This window comes from Mirounga angustirostris, unplaced genomic scaffold (genome assembly GCF_029215605.1).
Source record: "Mirounga angustirostris isolate CCGP_5_RB_7025 unplaced genomic scaffold, mMirAng1.0.hap1 SCAF_14, whole genome shotgun sequence".
NCBI lineage: Eukaryota > Metazoa > Chordata > Mammalia > Carnivora > Phocidae > Mirounga > Mirounga angustirostris.
Window position 1 is genome coordinate 2,565,638 of NW_026991722.1, and position 17,432 is coordinate 2,583,069.

Below are 17,432 nucleotides of genomic sequence, written 5' to 3' on the forward strand. Positions count from 1 at the left end.
GTTTCTTCTTTGCCTAATTTGTTCACATTTTTTATCATGAATGCATGTCGAATTTTGTCAGATGCTTTCTCTGCATCTATTAGGATCACATGAATTTTTTCTTTCATTCTGTTAATGTAACATACCACATTGATTGATTTGCATATGTTGAACCATCCTTACCATCCCTGTGATAAATCCCACCTAATCATGGTGAATGATTCTTTTAATGTGCTGCTGAATTTGGTTTAGCAGTATTTTATAAAGAATTTCTGCATTTATGTTCATCAGGGATATTGGTCTGTAGTTTTCTTTTCTAGTAGTGTCCTTTTCTGGTTTTGGTATGATGATAATGCTGGTCTTATAAAATGAGTTTGGGAATGTTCCTTCCTCCTTGAATTTTTTGGAAGAGTTTGAGAAAGGTTGATGTTAATTCTTCTTTAATGTTTGGTAAAATTCACTAGTGAATGCATCTGGTCCTGGGCTTTTCTATGTTGGGAGATTTTTGACTATTACGAATTTGCTAAAACTTTTTTTGTGGCCTAACATATGATCTAATCTAGAAAATGTCTAATGTGTGCTTGAGAATAATATGTATTCTGCTGCTGTTAGACAGAATGTTCTGTATATGGCTGTTAGGTCCATTTGGTTTATAAGTGTTATTCAAATCTGCTGTTTCCTTATTGATTCTCCATCTGAATGATCTGTTCATTGTTGAGAGTGGAGTATTAGAGTCCTCAATGATTACTGTTTTACTGTTTACTTCTCCTTTTAGCTGTTAGTTTCTGCTTTATATATTTAGGTACTCCCATGTTGGGTGCACAAATATTTACAATTGTTATATCTTCTTGATGTATTGACCCCTTTATCATTATATAACAACCTCCTTTGTCTTTTTTTTCATCATTTCTACTTTAAAGTCTATTTTGTCTAAAAAAAATTAAAAATAGAAAGGAAGGGAGGGAGGGAGGGAGGAAGGAAAGAAGGAAGGAAGGAAGGAAGGAAGGAAGGAAGGAAGGAAGGAAGGAAGGAAGGAAGGAAGGAGGAAGTAAGTCTATTTTATCTGATGCAAGTATAACTACCTCTGCCTTTTCTGGTTACTATCTGCTTGAAATGTCTTTTTCTATCCCTTCACTCTCAGACTATGTGTATCTTTTCAAAGCTAACATGAGCCTCTTGTAGGCAGCATATCACTGGGTCTTGTTTTGCTATCCACTCAGAAATTCTATGTCCTTTAATTTGAGGATTTAATCCATTTACATTTAAAGTAATTATTGATAAGTAAGAACTTCCTAATGCCATTTTGTTAATTGTTTTCTGGATCCAATGTTCCTTGTTTCTTATTCTGCTGTCTTTTTTGCGCTTTGATGCCTTTTGGTATCAGTATGTTTTAATTTCTTTATCATGCTCTTTTGTGCAATTACTATAGGATTTTCCCTTATGGTCACCATGAGGCTTACATAGACTACCTTAAACTTGTAACACCCTATTTTAAACAGATAATAACTTCAATAGAATTCATAAATTTTACACTTCTCCTCCCTCTCACATTTTAGGTTATTGCTGTTACAATTTATATGTTTTTTTTTATACTATGTAACAACAGATTATTGTAGTTATGGTTATTTTTCCTAACTTCTCTTTTTTTAAAGTTTTAAACAAGAGTTGTAAGTAAAGTGCACCACTATTACCATATTGCAGAATCTAACTATGATTGCATATTTACCATTACCAATGAGATTTATGCTACTTTTTAATGTTTTATGATGTTAATTATTGTTCTTTTACTTCCACTCAAAGAAATCCCTTTAGCATTTCTTGTAAGAAGATCTGGTGGTAATGAACTCTCTCAGCTTTTTATGATGGGAATAATGAACTCCCTCTGAATATTATGATCACTTTGACCCCAATACCTCCCCAGTCTGCACATAACTGTATTTAAAATTTAGCTCTTGAATTAGAAGAAAAAACATTTAGAGTATAAGACAGTTTGTCTAGTGAAATACAGTCCCTAACATGCAATAAATTTCACAATATTCAAGTTCAGTAAAAATTACTGGTGCTTGATACCAAGATACAATGACTACTTGAAATTCATATTGTGCTCTTCCACACTTCTGTGCCTGGGCATGCAATGGCAATGGGTATGCAGAGAAAGTGAATTTTACTGAACACAACTCTGGTCTAGAAGTCAGAAGATCCAGATTCTAGTTCTACCATGAGTACAAACTAGTTGTATAACCTAAAAGCAACACTGTAACTCTTTCTAGGGCCTAGTTTTTACATCTGTACAAACGAGGAATACAGAGAGGTTTTGGAATGACTATTTTTAAGCTCCTATACAGCTCTAAAAGTTTTTATGACCATATGGTACTATACCGCCAACAGTGCTTCCTTAATATGCAGACTAAATGACTTGGTACAGTCGTTTTAATGCATTCTAATACTTTCCTAAGTGACAGTCTTAGTCTAAATGACATATTGTGTTTTAAGTAACTAGGCTGAACTAGACCAGCTCATCTCCCAATGAAGTCAAATATTTTTAACTAATCTATGCTAAAAGCCCTGTCCCCCAAAGGTTATTAAAGTCACGCTCTTCTACAGAACCCCAAGGAGCTCAGAGTCTGAAAGAGACAGACACAACTATAAATAATAATGAAGTTAAGCATGAAAATATTTACAACAGTTTACATTTTACAATCTGAAGCCACCCTACGAGTCATTTCCCTCATGCGTCTCATTCAGCCTGGACCAAAGAAGAGTTCCGCTTCCACTAGTTCGGTCCAAGGTTTGATTCACAGGCATCTGTGAAATCAGCAAGTAAAGTGTACCCCATTTTAACCTCGGGAAATGTCTGGAGCAGTAGGACTGTAGTTGAACTCAACTAAGGGCTTACAAACTTCAAGTCAAGAAACCCACAGGTGTTTAATTTGATTAATGGCAAACTGAAAAAACTGGTAATTTGAAGGTAACTCTCAAGCATGAAGGATAATTCTAGGGCCACTAAACAAATGTTGAATTTGTCCTGACTCTCAGAGATTTTTCTGCATTTCAGGTATAGCACAAACCATTGAGAACCTACAGATTATAGTAAAGATTAAATACACATTAAGAAAAACCATCTGTTGCTTTGCTTCATGAGCTACCAGAAAGTGGACAAGTACATCAAAGTATTCTAACCTCCCATGGGAGCGTTGATCAGTTTCTTGGCTTTGAGCAACTAATACCACTAAGAATCATAGTTCCTTGGAAGCCTAGTAGATCTTAGACATAAAATCATCAGAGAATGATACTTTGGGGAGGATGACCTTCTACTTGCTGTCTGTTTTGGAGTTTTCCACTTCTTCTATAGTCAATTATGATAAGTACATTATTCTAGAAAAGGTCCATTTCATCTAAATTTTCAAATGTGTTAGCTATTTGAACTATAGCTAACACATTTAGCTGTATTCTATTATGCTTTCACTGAACTATAATCAAAGATTGTGTCCTGCACAATGTCTACTTTGGGAAAATTTAAAGTTCTTCTATATCCTAGGATTTGATCAACTTTCTGTCTCATGTATATTTAAGAGTATGTACTATAGAGTAAAAGATTCTATAAAGCTATAAAATAACCCTTTTTATATGTGTACTTCAAATTCTCTTTTAGTTTCACTGTTCAGTTAAATTGATTGAATTGAGGATCTTTCACTATACTTTATAATTTGAATATTTCTCTTTTCTTCTAATTGTTCTTGGTTTATATATTTTATGCAATGCTCCTAAATAAAGATTCATGATTGTTGATCATCTTATTGGCAGATTATAATTTATATTAACCTAAAATATCTCCCTTTATACCACTTAACCTTAACTTATTCAGTTATACTTTAATGTTAATTTTGTTCATAGACTGGATTATCTTGCCTAAGACATAATGAAATACAGGAACTGCACAAAAATAAAAGTTTTAGCACAGAACTTAATGAAGTTTCTTTAATTTTGTTTGGCACTTACAAAAACATTTTTCTGAAGATCCTCATAAGCAGTATTTTCTTTTAACAAAATCGTACTTTACCTTGATTATAACACAAAAACATTTTTCTGAAGATCCTCATAAGCAGTATTTTCTTTTAACAAAATCGTACTTTACCTTGATTATAACACTGAGCCTAAAAAAAAAAACCTTAAAAGCTGGCAATTTTTCTTTTTGGTCCAAAGATTAAAGCAGCCATACAATAATCTGTTACATACTACATAGAGATCTTAATATAAAAATAACAAAAGGCACTGTGTATTTCACATAAAGAGCACTTTGATAGTTCTGTTGAGGCAGAAATTTTTCTTCAATGAGAACTTACATACTAATACCTTCACTTGTATACATCATTTTTTCCTTAACCAAGAACACAATTTGAGCAGTAGTTTAGACAGAACTAGGATTTTCATTTTGATTGTGGAACATTCTAGGCCATAAAGCAAAAATGCCAAACAAAAACTTCATTAACACCATGCTTAAAACTATGTAGACCGTAATATTTATATAATCCTTGCATGGTACAAAGGGGAAGAGAATCTTACCTACGTCAGTTATGAGAATCGGCTCTTGCAAAGGAATATCGGGGACTGGAACGTTGGCCTTGCCGACTCGAACCTTTGCAGGTTTACGCTGGTGCCTCATCTTTCTTAACTCCGTGTGTTTAAAGTGAGAAGCAATGTGAGTCTTCCTATGGCCTGAGGTTCGAAACTTTTTGTCACAGTGAGGACAAGCAAAAGGTCTGACCCCTAATAAAAATAAAAAGACACTGTAGAATTATTTCAAGAAAATACATCTCAACAACTAATGCCAACATAAAATTCCAGTACTTTAATACTGATTTGAATATTCATCATTTCATGCTTATAATTTCAGGGATATTATAAATTCGACTTCTTTTCCCGTGTTGGCATACAGTGCATATTTAGATGCAATAAGAGCATTTTAAGTAAAAAAGAACATTTGTTAACTTTGCAGTGTAAAATATTTAAACCTTAAAATATTTAAACATTCAGTCCTTAAGAATACTAGAGTGTGTGAGACTGCTCTCTCTCTCAAAGCATCGTCTGCAAACTGGAATAACAGCGCCTGCCTCCAGGCTGGTTGCCGGGAGCGAACGCACTCAGGTCGAAATAGCCCTTAGCAGCTCTGAGCATTTAGCGAACAAGCAGTGAACAGTAGCTGTTATTAGTTGTAAGTAATGCTGCTGCTGCTAAGGACAGTGATAATTTCCTCTGAACAATTTCCTTCACTTACAGCTGCATTGGTAGATGAAACTGGAGAGTCCTAAGAAGGGCATATAACAAATCTGACTCATTTTCGTGTTTTCAAACCCTCATCCACATGGTCAGCTCGGCCCAGGAACCCCAGGTTCGTAGGGGAAGTTACTGCTAAATGGGTACGGGGTTTCTTCCAGGAGGGAGGGGCGATAAAAATGTTGAAAATAGACAGTTGGGTGGGTTGCACAATTTCTGCATAAAGTGAATTCTGAATTCACTTGAAGAGTAAATTTTATGATCTGTGAATTATCTCTCAATAAAACTATTATGAAATTACTGCCTCAATACGAACATCTCCATGCCTTGATACTGATTACAAAATATCCGAAAGGTAGAGTAGGTGTTCGGTTTTCCCTCGCTGCCCAAGCCTCAGCACAAATGCCCCACCTGAGGCGTCTCTTGCACAGAAAGGCCCGCCTCCTCTCCCGCCAAGCGTGGCTGCCCTCGAGCGCCGTCTCTCGGCTCTTCCCTAAGCGGGACTGCTTACCGCCTCCCTCATTAAGCCATCAGCTCCCTGAGAATCAAAGTCCCATTGGCTCTCTCTCTACCAGCATACACACACCCGGAGCCTCGCCTCTAGACGGTAATCACAAGTACTTAAGAAGAGAACGAAACATGAGCCCTCGAAGTGTTCCGCTACTGTCCGCAGACCATGCGACCCCGTGTCCCCAGAGGACCCCCGTGGCACCTGTGTGCAAGCGGATGTGTACTTTGAGGCTCCCCGAGGTGGAGAAGCTCTTCATGCAGTACTGGCACTTGAAGGCCTTAATGCCCGAGTGTGTTTTGATGTGAGCGGTCAGGGTGCTCTTCACAGCGAAGGCCCGGAAACACTGCGGACACTTGAAGGGCTTCTCGTGGGTGTGAATGCGGATGTGGCGCACCAGGTCGCTAGGCTTCCGGAACTCCTTCGTGCAGTAGGGACACACATGCCACCGGACGCCATTCTCCTCGCGGATTGAACCTGCAGCCAAATGAAAAACACCAACAGCCCAGCTATGATACCAAATAGGAAGGCACTTGAATGTCTTTCTAGGGCTAGATTAAAACTATATACCATACCTATAAAAAGCTATATACGTTTTGCCACAGCAGAAGATAGATGATCAATTATGAAAAAAGTTGACATTTCCATGATCACTGAAATTATTGAAGACTGTGATTTAATCTTGCAGAAAATCTGGACAGTCCCATGAGAACACAGATCATAGTCTGTGAGAGGTAAGAGCGCTAAGTGGACAGGTAATATAAAGCAACAGTTGGGAGGCGCAAACTCAGTCCACTGTAAATGTGAATAAAAGCAATGTGAGCAAATGACTCCAAAATTAACTCAAAGAATACTAAGAGAAGGAAAGAAGTTGGAATAAGCATTGTTTGAATCTATCTGATGTCATGAATAAAATGTAATACACGTGCAAATAATTAGATGGTGAATTTTCATGCTGTAAAAAGGCACTCAAATAGTTACGACAAAGAAATAGTACATATGACATATACTAGTTCATGATCAAATATAAAAGACTCTTTTGTAACTTTAAATATTATTATTCAACTTTCAATCAGGTTTAAAACTATTCCTATCAGAAGAAAAATCACAAGCCGAATTTATGGAAATATAATAAATGATTTCTAAATTACAAAAATTTTAAAAACAAAATTCAGCAGGATCACCTTTTATCTTTCATAATTTTTTATTAGATTTACTCATCTGTAGTTAAATAGACATCTACAATGAGGTAAAGAACCCAGTTGAAATTACACAGATTTTGGCCAAGTTAATGAAATTCATCAAAAAATATTAACTGTTTATTTAACTGTGTCTGTACAGACATAGCTTTATTGGGGGAAAATCTTTTATTTGCTTCTCTATTATTAGTAAATGCAAGGAATTTTCCTTATGTTAAGTGAATCTATAAGGAAAGAAAATACTTTCCTGAATACAATGCTCTTTTCAAGACTAATTAACATAGGAAATGAGGTTAGGTAAAAGAATAAAAAAGAGCATTTTTTGAAAACAGTCACACAATGGAAACCAGGACAAACCACAGGGAAAAAAGTAGGAAATAAGGGAAGTGGCTTTAAAAAGGAGAGAGAGACATTTATTTTATGGTGATATTGTTCATATTACAGAAGTCTGAAATTTAAGACCGTTTAATACCAACAGATAAAAATTAAGTCATAAAAGTGTAATAATTATCTAATGGTCTTATGACAAATCAGAAAAGCAAGGTATAAAAAGGTGGGGGAACTATAGTACCTATTAGCTAAACTTGGGAAATCCCCACCCCATCAGGTTTTTTCTGGGCAAAAATGAAAACTTTATCTTTAATTACCCACGATGACATAACATAAAACTGTCACCAGGCTCTAATTATTTTTGGGAATGGACTGGAACAGAAATTAGACTAGCAGCCCTGCAGATGTCTCCAAATGTGGCCCCCGTATGTTTTGTTTGGCCCACGCACTATTAGAAAAAAAAATACATCCAGATATTCGACCCTTTGACAAATTGAAAGATTTGGAAACCCACATCTGCATTCCTACACGGCAAATTTCCCTGGTGCTAGGCAACTGCCTTTTTCTTCCAACATATTAATATATTTAAAAAGAAGAACATATATGAGAATCATCTTCAAGATGAAAAGGCAATTACTAAAATTTAACATCTAGTCTTAACTTTTAAAAAACTGTCTAAGAACAGGAGGAGCTGAATAAACATATCTCATACAACATCTGACTTAATAGGAAAGTAATAAAATCAGTCCCATTACAATCAGGAAAAAGTCCACTATTGCTGCATTGAATTTATTGTATTCTAATGATACAAGCCAATGAAATTGGATAAGATACAGAAATATACAGTATAAACTATAAGGAAAAGGTAAAATCATTATTTACAAATGATATGATTATATGCCTTTATTTTTTTTTCTAAAGATTTTATTTATTTATTCATGACAGACAGAGAGAGAGAGAGAGAGAGGCGGAGGGAGAAGCAGGCTCCCAAGGAGCAGGGAGCCTGATGCGGGACTCGATCCCAGGACTCTGGGATCATGACCTGAGCTGAAGGCAGATGCTTAACCATCTGAGCCACCCAGGTGCCCGATTATATGCCTTTAAAAACCTAAAACTAAGAAATAGGCCCACATTTTAATACCCGGAAATCAGCATCATTCATATCTAACAAAATCCAGAAGAAAGTTTTGAACTACTATTAAAATATGAAAAAAAATATAAAGAAAAGATCTGAATAAATGGAAATACACACCCTATTCTTGGTACAAAGACTAAAAGTTATAAAGACATCAATTTTCACTGGTTAAATCACTTATTTACAAATACCAATAGGATTTGTTTAAAAACTAGGGCTCTGGAACTTTAGCAGACAATTCTAAAGTACACATGAAAAACTAAGTATGTGACAATCGTCAAAAAAACCCTTTGAAAACAGTGTAACTGGGGAGGACTAGGCCTGCTAGTTACGAAGGCATACCACAGAGCTACCAGAACACATGAATAAAAAGATTCATGCCCAGAACACAGTCCAGACAAGACCCATATAGAGCTGTGGGTATAAAGAATGGTATGGTGGCATGGTGTTTGGACAGAGGGGTGTCTGTCTGCAAACAAAAAATAAAACTGAGTCAAAGATTTAGTTTAAAATACGAAAGTAGGAAAGTGCTAGATAAAAGAGGTTACTTCCCATAACGTCAGTATCAAAGTCTAAGTATTATACAAGTCCAAAATCGTGGCGCATTGACAAATTTGGCTATGGAAATACAAAACATTTCTCCCTTTTAACTCAAAAAGACAAATTAGAAGAGAATATACGCTCTCAAAATACTGTCATCTTTAATATATTACAGCAAATAAAAGTCAACAGTCAGCCAAAAAGAATAATGCAGGTGGCTCTTTAACATGAAAAGCTGCTCAACCTTTGACTTCTTTTAAGAGAAATGAAATTAAAACTACAATAAGAAACCATTTTTAACCTATCGATGAGTACAAGGGATCCCTAGATTTGGATAACAACCTGTTCAAAAGGCTATGAGCAAACAGGCACTCCACACAGTGTTGTTGGGAACATAAATGGACACACCTGCACGGGAGGAAAATCAGCAATATTTACCACAATTTTTTAAGTACGCATGATTTTTTTTTTCCTTTTTATCAAGCACATTAGTGATACAAATAATGAAATCTGAATAAGATCTGTGGACTGGATCAATTTTAACACCCTGATGTTGGTAACTGTCCTATGATCGTCTAAGATGGTATAGCTTGGCCTTAGGAAATACACACTAAAGTATTTAGAGTCAAAGGGATTTTATATAAATTTATTATTGTTTGTATTAGCAAAAGACTGCAAATAACCTAAATAACTACTTATCCATATAAGTGAACAATCCCTAGACATTTCATAAAAGATACCAGGTAGCAAAAAAGTAAACTGCAAAAAATATATACATATACAGTATGCCCCCCATCCTGCTAAAAACCAATAGATACATAATATATAATAACATGCCCTTGCTCATTTAAAAAACACAGAGAGCCCAGTAGCTGCCCAGGCCCTGGGGAGGGGTACGTGGAGGACAAGGATGAACAGGGGATTGTTCACCATACACGGTTTTAGATCTTTTGAATTATGTGACATGAGCCAGTTTCACCTATTTTAAAAAATAATTTTAAAATATATGTATTCCTTCAAGCAGTCGGTTACCATGTATCAGGCACTATTCTACACGGCTTGCATGGATTTTCTCATTCAATTCTCTCCCATTTATTCTGTCACTGCCCCACTTCAAAGATGACAAAGCTGACATTTTACTTTGTTAAAATATTTTATTTTTAAGTCATCTCTACACCCAACATGGGTCTCGAGCTCATAGCTTGATCCCAAGATCAAGAGTCGCAGGTTCCACTGTCTGAGCCAGCCAGGCTCCCCTAAAGCTGACATTTTAAAGGTTAGCTAACTTGCCCAAGGTCAGGTGCCAGTTAATGGAAAAGTCAAGGCACATACTGAAGTCTGTAATTCTAGACTCTGAGTATAATTTTCTCAGAAACATCTGTCCTCCAGCTCTACTTCAAGGAGAGCATTTACGGTGCCCCAGGTACCAATACAGGCATACTCCTGCCTTGAAGGGACTCAGGTATGCAGACAGAGCCACACACGTGCTGAGACAGGGACCCACATTCGTGTACGTGGGCCGACACCGTGTGGGTTCATCCCATAGGGTAAGAACACTCAAGAACGCCTGCATTCGAGGGGCGCCTGGATGGCTCAGTTGGAAGAGCATGCGACTCTTGATCTCAGGGATGTGAGTTTGAGCCCCACATTAGGTGAAGAAATTACTAAATAAATAAATAAAATCTTAACCAAAAAACAGAAGTCTGCATTGGAAAGACAGCAGGGACTGGACTGAGGTACTTTTACCAGGCAAAGAAGAAGCAAGAGCCAGGTATGAAGTTCCGGAAATGTAAAGTTCGCAGTGGCCAGAGTGTGAGATGTCAGGTGGGGACGAGCAAGAGTTAGAGCTTGAGGCGGACAGGGTAAGATGCTGGAAAACCTTCGCCCCATGAGAGATTTGCGGCAGGAGGAAAACAAATGTATCCGAGACATGTCCTCCTCATTCTTCAGTCAGACTCCACACAAGAGCAGCTACTGGGGAGACAGCCAGCTCCGTCTTCAGCGTCAGCTGTGGCCGTGGTGGAGAATGAGGGTGACAAAGGGACAGGGACCCAGCCCTGCAGGTGGGAGGCAGGACTGAGTGACAGGAAGACACCTGTGGACTGTTCGGTGGGACCAGAGGGCACCCACTGTGCTCAGAGAACTCTAAGTTCAGCAGTAGGGACGGACAGAAAGGCTCTGGGGCCACATCCAAGTGCTGGCTCAGACACCAGACACAGTGTCCTGGCTGATTCCCAGCAACTAAAGATTTCCCCGGACGCCACAGGTGCGTGCAGAAGCTCCAGCCCAGGGGACAGACAGCGACAGTCATAGAACGTTGTCCTGCTTTCACGCAGCAAAACATCAAGTTAAATATAAATACTCAGACCTAACTCCTGTTCAACAGCAACTAATGAAGGAGACGCTCATATCCTGGGATTCAGGTTCAGACGCTGGATCTCCAAAGAGAGAGACCTTCGAATGAAGTAAAGCAGCCCAAGTCTTCCCTTACTCCTTGTCACAGAATATTTCACTACATGGCCCAAGTCCGGGTGTGGTGGCTGTTGTTGGCATTCTGTCAGCAGTGGACAGAAACCCTGAGGAGGAGGTCTGCGCCTCTGAATCCTCAAGGCCACGGACTCAGCTGGTGGGTCACGGTGTGATGCACAGAGCAGAGGAGGCTGCAGGAATACTGGAACGAGAGCTCGCTGCGGGAACCGTGCACTCCAAAGTGGAGGAGTCGAGCGGCCGCATCTTACAAACCCATCCGTGTGCGCACTCGGCAGTCACACGTCCGCGCCTTCAAGTGGGTGGCCCTTGCACGGCCAGTGAGGGGGTTTACGGGCCACAGGCCACCAGATCCTGTACAGGAAGGAGCCGTGCGACCACTCACTTGAAATCATACACAAAGCGAGACACTCTGTTGACAAATGAGCCTAGTGGAACTGTGGTGTCAAGTCCCACAGTCGCCTGCGTTTATCAGCACTGGTCGGGAGCATGCTGTTGACTTCCTGGCCAGATCCTCTAAGCCGGAAATGGAGTGGGGTAGCGCTGGTAGCTGGCTGGACGAAACGAAGAACGGGGAGGGACGACTGCAGGCACCGCCACAAGGGGCGCCGGTGTCAGGTCGAGGCTCCCAACTCATGACGGTGAGGGCATCTCCCCAAACATCATGGGTTTTCAGGACCACTTCGCATTTTGAAACTGCCTACAGTGCTCTGGGAGCAGCAAAAGCTAACAGAGGCCATCGTGCCAGCTGCTACGAAAAACTGACTTCTGATGAACTGAGTTTGGAAACGAGGGTGAAGCTGAAGCCACATTTGTAGAGACTACAAGACAGCTGACGTCACCGCTGGGCACGCTCCAGTCTCCCCAGTGTTACGCTGGCTTCTGCGGCTGAGCCTCAGTCGGACGCTGAGCGCAGGGGCGGGGCGGGGGGGGGGGGGGTACACGCTTTAGGCAAGTGCAGGTGGCGATACGGCTCTCTACAGGTTTCCAGAAGCTCTTCCAGCATCTCACGGCACTCCCTTCTCAGACGGCATTTCAAAAGCCACTGCTCTGAGATAGGACAGGAACTCGAGTAACGCCCGCGTTCGTTCTTCTCGGCGGAGATCCAAGTTCTCCGAAACTGTTGCTCGATAGGAGAAGTTCTCGCTGTTGAACCAACATGTCCTTCATGTCCCGATGGCTGCCCTGGGTCACGGGCATCTGGGGCCTTCTGGTGCAAAAGCAAGGAGCAGAACCGCTTCCCTGCTTTCTAGATTTGTCTAGGAGCCTTTTCACTGAGAACATTCTAAATAGAATATGAGATCCATCAGAGCTTTCACCACCTGATAATGGTGACCAGTCCTCAGAAAGCAGCCATGATCAGTTACGTACTTAGGAGATAGCTGGAATGCTGGTTCTTAACAGTAAACACCCAGCAGAAAGAAAGCAAGCATTCGGTGAGGGATCCCCTAACTGCCGCTCGTGGAGAAGCTTAAAATCTTCTCAGAAAACCTGAATTGGCGCAAGATGAAGAAAGGCAAGCATGTCCAGCAGAAAGAAGGCAAGCTACCGGTGTGCGGGTGGGAACCCACAAAGCTTTTTGCAACAGAATGAGAAACAGTGTGTCGGTTCCAAAGTTTGTCTGGCCTGCTCGCAGACACTCTTACCAGCTCTCACTGTCCCTCACAAAGGGACACTCTCAGAAGGGGGCTCCCACTTTCCTCCATCCCATGATTCCTTGCCTGTTCATCCCATCCACCCCAGAGCACTCACTTCAAAACTGAAGCACAAGACTTCCAGCAGTTCGTGCCCTTTACCAACCCGACTGCGGGCAAAGGTAAGGCGCAGGACTCCTTGTTGACACTACATATGGCCCTGCCCCCGATTCATGCAATTCCGGCGTGCTGCTCTGTGGACAAACAGCCAACCTGCTGCTTCAGAGAGGAGTTCCTTCGCCTTCCCGCAAATAGTTGGTGGAACAAGCTGAAGTCAGAGCAAGCAAGGCGCAGAAGACGTTACCAAGGAACAGTCCAATATCCAGACCCTACTGCACAGAGGATGCACTCTATCACCCGCTCAAAGCTGGTACAGCTCCAGGGAGGCAAAGACGGACCAGTGGGGTCCACTGATTTTGTTCCTACATACAGCACCCCTGCGTGGTTCCCACAACTTCAGAACGCGCCTGTGACCGGATAGACGCATGCAGTGCAGGCTTCACCTGCAGGTGCAGTGACCCTGGAAGGGAGCCCAAAGTGTTGGGTCTTCAGAAAGAACACCTACCCTCCCAGGTAGCTCCAGTAATAATTCAGAAGTTTTGGAAAGCACTCCAGAAGCCTGACACTAAAGGTCTTTAAAATGACTCAAAGGTGTCCCTCTGTCACGGCTGTTCTCCCTATGCCCGCCAGGGAGCTCAGTTAATCATTTATAAAGAAGGAATTTTTCTGTGCCATTCACAGATCTTTTTAACCCTGCTTTGAGCTTCCTGCAGGATATGCATGATGACTTTTTATAAAATGGGCTTGATTCTCCCCAAATATAGATAAGTGACAGGAGAAGTTGCTTACATGTCAACTCAAATTGTTGCATATAAAAATGCTGTAGAAGTACGAGGGGAATACAATAACCAAAAGTAATGTTTTCTAGATAGCATTTCTTCAAACTGTCTTAACACCAGTATACATTCTATAAAACAGAATGGTTTTAAAATTTAACTGATTTAAAAGTAAGTACTGGTGTTATCCATTTTTTAATAAAAAAGTGTATTTTATTAAGTGAAATTGAAAAAAAGAATATTGGCCAAGCAAATTCAAAAATGTGTCATAAAGAAAAAATACAGGAAAAGAAGAGGGAGAGGGAAGGGAAAGAGAGAGAAACTAGAGTAACTTGGAGGCCCAGATGGAAGACATGGTTTGCTTCCAATCAATTACTGTGATTTACCACCTCAGAGATTAAAATAGAAAAACATATGATCATAACAAAAGAGAAAGGAAAGGCATTTGATAATATTCAACATAAGGAAGAAAACAAAAAGCCTCCTTGGTAAACCAACAATGGAAGGCAGCCTCCCAAATCTGAGAGGTTCCATGAAAAGCCAAGAGTAAAAAGCCAAATTCAACTATGAAACATTAAAACCATCCCCCGTTCAAAGTGAAGATGGAAGTGGACCACTCTCCATACCTCTACACAACACTGTGGCGTCAGCCCAAGCCAATGTACCAAGAAGAGGAAAACTGCCATTATTTATACACAATATACTATCTGCATGGAAAACCCAACACAATCTCCCGACAAAGTGCTACAATTAACAACAGAAGTTAATTGGTTGCTGGATTCATAATCAATATACAAAAGCCAATTATCTTTCTATATACCTATAACAAAAACTGCAACATAAAAATAGTTTACAATGACAAAAGGATAAGGTGAAAGAATAAATCTGAGAAGACTTGCAAGAGCTTTATGTAAAAAAGACACCAAGAGGAAGAGAAATACGTTCAGGGACATAAAAAACACTGTATTTTAAAGATACCAATTTTGTCAAACCGAAGACCAAGATAATACAAAAGAGAATGAAAAATAAAGACCCACCCTACAGATTTTAAGAGCTATATTAAATAATGGAGACAGCATATCGATCTCCCCATAGACAAACAGAAGAGTGGGGCACAACTGAAAACCCAGAGCTTAGACACACACAGAGACGGAAACCAGATCTCTAACAAACCTGGTATCACATATCAGAGAAGAGACAGATTTTCCAATACATGGTGCCAGACAACTAGTTACCACACAGGAATAAATAAGATTTCAATCCCACCTCTTAGATGTAAAAATAAAGTCCAAATAAATTAATGAATTAAATGTGAAAGGCAAAGTTCTAATACTTTTGTTAGAACACATGGGAGAATTCAGGGGCGCCTGGATGGCTCAGTCGGTTAAGCGTCCGACTCTTGATCTCAGCTCAGGTCTTGATCTCAGGGTCGTGAGTTCAAGTCCTATCACTTAGTTAAAACAAAACAAATGCAGGAGAATTCAATGTAGGTAAGGAGAAATTTCTTACATGAAACACAGAACACACAAACTATAAATAGAAAGACTGAAGAAATAGAACAGAAAGGCAACCACAGCACAGAACAATAATGAAATTCATAATGATGATTCTAAATCATCAAGAAAAGGCTAAGTCATGAAGAACATGCTCTGGTCTAAGAAGATAAAATCCTTCTGACCTTTAGAAAGATTTTCATACAAAACAGCTATACCATCAAGACAACTGCATTAAAAGTAAAAATTTCTATTCATCTATTCATCAAAAGACATCTTAACGAGAGTGAAAAGAGAAGCTATTTCTGGAAAAGGTATTTGAAACACATAAATGACAAAGAAATAAGATCTAGACTATATACAGAACTTCAACAAATCAGTAAGAAAAAGACAGGATCTGTGTGGAGACAGTAAATGACCTTTCAGGCCCCTCCTGAAGTCTCAGAGGTGTTACAGGGGATCCTTCAGTTGTGCTCTTGTAACCTTGGGTGGTGTTTTCTATGTGCGTGACTACAACCAAATATACCCTTATCTAAACGTTCGATTTGCATAAAATGTTAGTTATATATCAACGGAATTTAATGCTAGGAATTTCTTAAATAATTGTTAATATAGAAAAACACACAAAATGAAATTGTTACAATGATCCTTGGATCAGAATGCTCTCCTGCCTCATGGGACTCTCACTCAGCACTCATGTGCTTCCCTCCATTCCCATGAGTACTTGGTTCTTGTCCCTCCAACTCAGGGAAGCTCTTACTTTCTCACTGTGGCCCACCGACTTCTCCTATCTCAAACTCAAGGCACATCTTTAACTCACAATACGCCTCTGTGGCCTCTCACCCTTGTCTCTGCTGTGCGTTGCCCACGCACTGACCCTGTGCCGCACCATAAACACCTTGGAGCTAGCTGTCCTTCCTAATACTTCATACGCAGTGTGTTATATTTACTACTAATGCATACTCAGCTCCAAACCAGACTACCACTAAAAAAAATTAAAGGCCTTAAGTAAAAATAATATTTATATTTAATTATTAATGACAATTCAAAAGAAAACCTCATAAATTCTATCAAAGAATTGTACACAAATGAGATAAATTATGGAATTTTCAAACTTAATCCAATGATGCCCAAATGAATATGTGTCTTTTTAAAGTTTTCTATACTGTATTATATAAAAGCATGAAATAATACAAAATAACAAGTAATTTACCTGAACTATGAATACAGAAACCTTTATTCACAATATAGACCCTCCAAAGAGAAAGAAAAGCAAAAATGGAAAGAAAATATCAGTCTCTTGAATTATTCAAAGTAGGTATAAAAGTCCAAACCTGTTCCTGCACTTCATTTTTAGAAAAAGTACAAGGGTTGCAAAGGTCCTTACCAAGAATGACTTTATACTTAATTCTCTTGCAGCGATTAAGGTCATGATTTATCAGAGCCCCAGGCACTTACAGGTCACCAGCAGCAGATAAGAAAGCAGGAGGAGAGCTGGTACAGAGACCTAGAGCCAACACTCAAGGGGTAATCAACACCGCTTCCAAGGCCGATGACCCAGAGCCCATGGACGGCACCCTGGAGCCCATGCAGGGCAGCAGGCCACGAGGATGCCGGCCTATCACTGCACAGAACAGGAGTCAAGTTTGGGCTACGTTTTCCCAGTCATACTCTGGCCTAAAAAGGTAAAATCTCTGTGGCCTTAAGAAAGAGTTCCACACAGAATAGGTATGCCATTGTCATCCTTTAAGGAGTAAGTCACCAGCTTTCCAAAACACTTTTCCTTGTGATTTCTAGAGAGCCAATATTTTACCGCAATAAATTTCAAACTTCGTGAAGTTTTAATAATGATTTATATGTCACAAGCTATACGATAAATATAAAAGCATTTGTTAAATTTTGAATCAATACACAAAATATCTCTTAAAATAACAAAACAAATTCGACTAAAACCTTC

General features: G+C 39.5%; 1 protein-coding gene across 13 annotated transcripts in view; it reads right to left on the bottom strand.

The window, feature by feature from the left end:
• The window catches only part of ZNF236 (zinc finger protein 236), a 104,127-nt gene that overhangs the window by 52,611 nt on the left and 34,084 nt on the right, over positions 1-17,432 (bottom strand). For all 13 annotated transcript variants that reach the window (XR_010407520.1, XR_010407519.1, XR_010407518.1 and 10 more), the window contains 2 exons: positions 5,966-6,238; positions 4,543-4,746 (listed from right to left, as the gene is read on the bottom strand). Coding sequence is in view for 8 of the 13 variants with exons in the window: in XM_064578878.1 (XP_064434948.1) it covers positions 4,543-4,746; positions 5,966-6,238 (477 nt within the window). In the remaining 5 variants the exon portion in view is untranslated. The remainder of the gene's footprint in view (positions 1-4,542; positions 4,747-5,965; positions 6,239-17,432) is intronic.